A 3862-nucleotide genomic window follows, 5' to 3' on the forward strand; every position below is an offset into this window, starting at 1 on the left:
CTCTGGGATACTCTTTACTCAGACTGCCACCAGTTGGGGTAAATGGGGAGGGGAGCTTGGACACAGTTTTGCTTGCTTGGACACATGAGCTTTGTGTTGGCTTCAGTTAAGCCCTCACCTAATGCAGAGATGCTGTACCTCTCTTACAGAAGATTACAGGTGGAAAAAACAAACAAACACCGCCACTTACTGTCCTCGCTGGCAAGAACAAACGATTCGGGAGTTCTTTCAGGGAGTGGAGGAGGAGAAGAAGAGTGGTCCCGGTGTGTCTCTACAGCGATAAAAGAAAAAGAAATCAAACCCTTCAGCTTTTGGAAGGCTAGTATCCCCAGACCAGTGTCTGACATCTTTTGTGATGACCAAAGCAACGCAACGCAGCAAGTATTAATCTCCAGTCCTTCCAAAAACAGCATGCAAGTGCTGTGCTATATAATAATAATTATTATTGCTGATGACGACGATGACGATGATGATATTTTTGTGTGATGCTTGTCATTAGAGAACAACACAAAGGAGTCAGTCGGTCATCCCTATTTTAGGGATGGGGAAACGGAAGCACAAGGTGATGCGTAGCCGCAGCCAAGGTCAAGCAGCAAGCTAGGGCAGAGCCAGAAACACAGCCTAGGTTCCAAGCCCCGGTCTACCTTTCAGACTGCCCGGCTGCGCTACCTCTTCACAAGAGAAAGGTAAAGAATCCCCAGGGCCGCACAGTCCGAGAAGGGTACTTCCTTGGCCTGGTGAGACTGAAAGGAACAGCAGCGCAAAGTGATACCAGCTGCTTCAGGGGCTGGTTAGGAGACATAAGCCTGCTGCTTTGCTTGGTTAGGGAACTGGCTAGTTACCAGCACAACAAAGCTGTTGCACAGCGCAGAAAGCCCAGAGATGCTTACAAAGCAGTTCCAGTACGCTGCTGGGTTCAGCGCAAAATAGGTAGTTGGACAGACCAGTTGTCTACGACATCAAAAAAAGCCTGTACCTGATCTGGAACTCCGGAGCTTCACACTCTGGAAACAAACAAAAGGAAAATATTTGAAATTCCCACAGTCAAATGCAACTCTCTCACATCGCAAGCAAGCTAGTGATACACAGGAAATGATGCCACAGGCACTCAGCCCCCTCCCACACACGCCTCCCTATAAGTGTAATGGAAGATTGGTTCTGCCCACCACACAGCTAATTCATCCAGTGGATCTTTTCAAGGCTGGCACCCTTGTGGGTTGGGGTGGGCCTGGGAGTTCAATTCTTGGCTCTTCTGCAAACTCCCTGGGTGATCCTAGGCAAATCTGACTCCATCCCCAGCCCTACAATACAGACAGCATCTAATAGCTTTTTCCTATCTGACACGGGAGTTGCAATGACAAATTCATTCATGTTTGGAAGGAACTATTATGCAGCAGTGAATGGGGATCACGTAAATGCAGAGACAAGTGTCAGATCAAGGCTGTGTTCACGTGTGATAAATAGAGAGCCCCCAGCACCCTCTCCTAGGGCATTAACTGCAGAGGCCCAGTGAGACTTCAACTCTCAGTTTCATTCCACCTCCCCAAATTTCTCTTCCAGTTTCAGGTGAAAAAAATCCTCTTTATTTGTCCCTCTGTAGTGTTTGTGGAGAATGACTATCCCGTTCCACACCAAAACAAGCTGCATTTCACTGGTGGGTTAGCAGTATTCATCTAGTGCATGCCAACTTGAATTATCTAACCCAAATCAACTATCACAAGCTAAAATCCTACAAGGCAGAGTGTAGCCCTCTCACAAGTCAGGGAAGGTCCAGGTAAAGACTGCTGGAGTCCGGGGTTTATCTTGACCTTCTAATTCATGTGAAAGCAATGTGTGCCTTCTCTTCACAGAGTCCCACCTGGCTTGAGATCAAGTTAGGAGCACACTTCTTCCTAGTGAAGACTCACCCCTGCAGACAACTTTGGGAAAAAATGGTGCCGCAGGAACGGGCACATGTTAAAGAGCACAGGCAAGTACATTTGTACTTGCAGTACAAAAACCCAGTCCCCCAATGCCTTGTCCTCATTTCCTGATATTCCTTTCTTGCCAATTCCCCAGCAGTTCGTGACCAGTTTTGTGCTTAGCATCTTTCTCTCAGCTACATCTGTCCAGCACTCCAGTTCAGTGCTTTCACACCCATAGGATGGACCAGAAAGCACTGAGCATACCGACTCTCCTATCGCTGCACTCTATCATATCCCCATTGCTACTGAAACTTGAGGATGTACTCCTGCCCTTCAGATTACAGGCATTAGTGTCATGACTGGTAGACTCCCATCTTCTCTTAAATGACACTGGTTGCTACTGTAATACAGCAGCTTTGACTAAGACCACTTCCTGAGCCTGGACTCTTGAAATCAGAAGTAGCTCAGGAAAAGCACACGCTACCAAACTGCTGTAGAGAAATGACACACAGTACAGATTGCTGCATAGCCACATTACTGGAGAAGAGACAAACGCCCAATTTCAGTTACCTTACTAGGTCTCAGTCTGACAGAGTCAACACACATTTCTGACTGAGATACCCCACTCCATTCCAAAGAGGTTCCCACATGTATATTTTCAGGTGGAGGCTGGTAGTTTGAAGCAACTGGGGGAGACTCTTCTGGAAAAAATGAGATACAGGAGGGATTACTTCCCTTCCTGGGTGCCAAAGCAACTCTCTGTTGGATCCTGTGACCCAAGTATCACACAACACCCAGAACCAATACCTTAGAGCTTCTTAATTATCACTGTTACTTGCACTTACCAGTTTCACCAGCCACAATAAAGGACTCTGGGGTTCGTTCAGGCAGAGGTGGGGGAATATCATCATCTGGGTCTGGAGAAGCCACTAACCACAGACAGACAGACAGACAGTTATTGGGGTGGAACTGTCCCGATAGGCCCCTATCAAGCTACACGGACAACAGCAGCTGTAAAGACCCTGAAAACTCTCTCACTCACATCATTCATCCCACCTCTAGCAGCTTGTAGGAACCTGTTGTTAACAGGCAACCTTCAGAAGCGAGAAAAGTCATCCTTCGTCATTCAAACCACAAGGGAACCAGGGAGCCACCCACAAGGCTTGAGAAGTGAGCCATCCCAAGCCCTGACTGCTACCCCCATTCAGGCACCAGGGAGTAAGATCCAAATCTTCTAAAACTTTATTTAGAAATCCAGGAACGGACCAGGGTTATTCTTCTCTGGCCAGTACAATGTCACTGAAGGGCCAGACTCCACCAGTGCCAAGAGCAGCACCCCCACCGGGAGCAGGAGCCAGCCTGTGCATGTTAACCCAAACACTGACATTGCTAATTCTAGGTAGCTTTTATTTTGGTAGCTAGTGCAATCTAAACTGCTGCACAAACACTGCTGTGCTCAGAGCTGAAAGCCAGCAGAAACCCATGGCATTCAGAGAATTCCCAGCGAGAGCAGGCCTTTGAGGACACTGGCCATTTGAGGCTCGGGGTCCAAGGAGGCCTGGCTTTGTCACCCTCCCCCCACTTCACCCACCCCTGCAGTTCCAAAGCGAGGGTGAAATCCTGTCCCCCTGATTGCAGCGGGTGTTCTCTCAGCGAGATAACAAGTACCAGATCCCACCCAGGACTCTTGGGAAACCCGAAGGAATCTACTGGCATGGAGGGATGGCAACCTTAGCAGAGGCACTAACACCACATCCAGCAGCTCCCTAGGGTTTTTGTCGAGTTCTGCAGCCCAAATCAACCCATTATCTGAGATCTGTCAAGCTGAAGCCCAAGTAGCACCCAACAGACATGCAAGGGGAATCCCAACAAACACTGGGGATTTCTTTGGGAAAACACAGCAGAAGAAGTGCTTTGAAACCCAGTTCTGCCCTCAGCTGTGACCCCAGGTTCCTGCT

General features: G+C 48.4%; 1 protein-coding gene and 1 long non-coding RNA gene across 4 annotated transcripts in view; one reads left to right on the top strand and one right to left on the bottom strand.

The window, feature by feature from the left end:
- The window catches only part of LOC112548014, a 5883-nt gene extending 5634 nt beyond the window's left edge, over nt 1-249 (top strand). The window contains exon 3 of the long non-coding RNA XR_003091822.1: nt 150-249. This is a non-coding gene — a long non-coding RNA (uncharacterized LOC112548014). The remainder of the gene's footprint in view (nt 1-149) is intronic.
- The window catches only part of PTPN22 (protein tyrosine phosphatase, non-receptor type 22), a 30818-nt gene that overhangs the window by 5566 nt on the left and 21390 nt on the right, over nt 1-3862 (bottom strand). For 2 of the 3 annotated variants that reach the window (XM_025191930.1, XM_025191929.1), the window contains exons 15-18: nt 2750-2833; nt 2475-2605; nt 977-1004; nt 191-271 (exon numbers count right to left, since the gene is read on the bottom strand). In XM_025191930.1, the coding sequence (XP_025047715.1) occupies nt 191-271; nt 977-1004; nt 2475-2605; nt 2750-2833 (324 nt within the window). The remainder of the gene's footprint in view (nt 1-190; nt 272-976; nt 1005-2474; nt 2606-2749; nt 2834-3862) is intronic. The other variant, XM_025191931.1, reaches the window with a different exon arrangement.

Source organism: Alligator sinensis, unplaced genomic scaffold, assembly GCF_000455745.1.
Source record: "Alligator sinensis unplaced genomic scaffold, ASM45574v1 scaffold1450_1, whole genome shotgun sequence".
Taxonomy (NCBI): domain Eukaryota; kingdom Metazoa; phylum Chordata; order Crocodylia; family Alligatoridae; genus Alligator; species Alligator sinensis.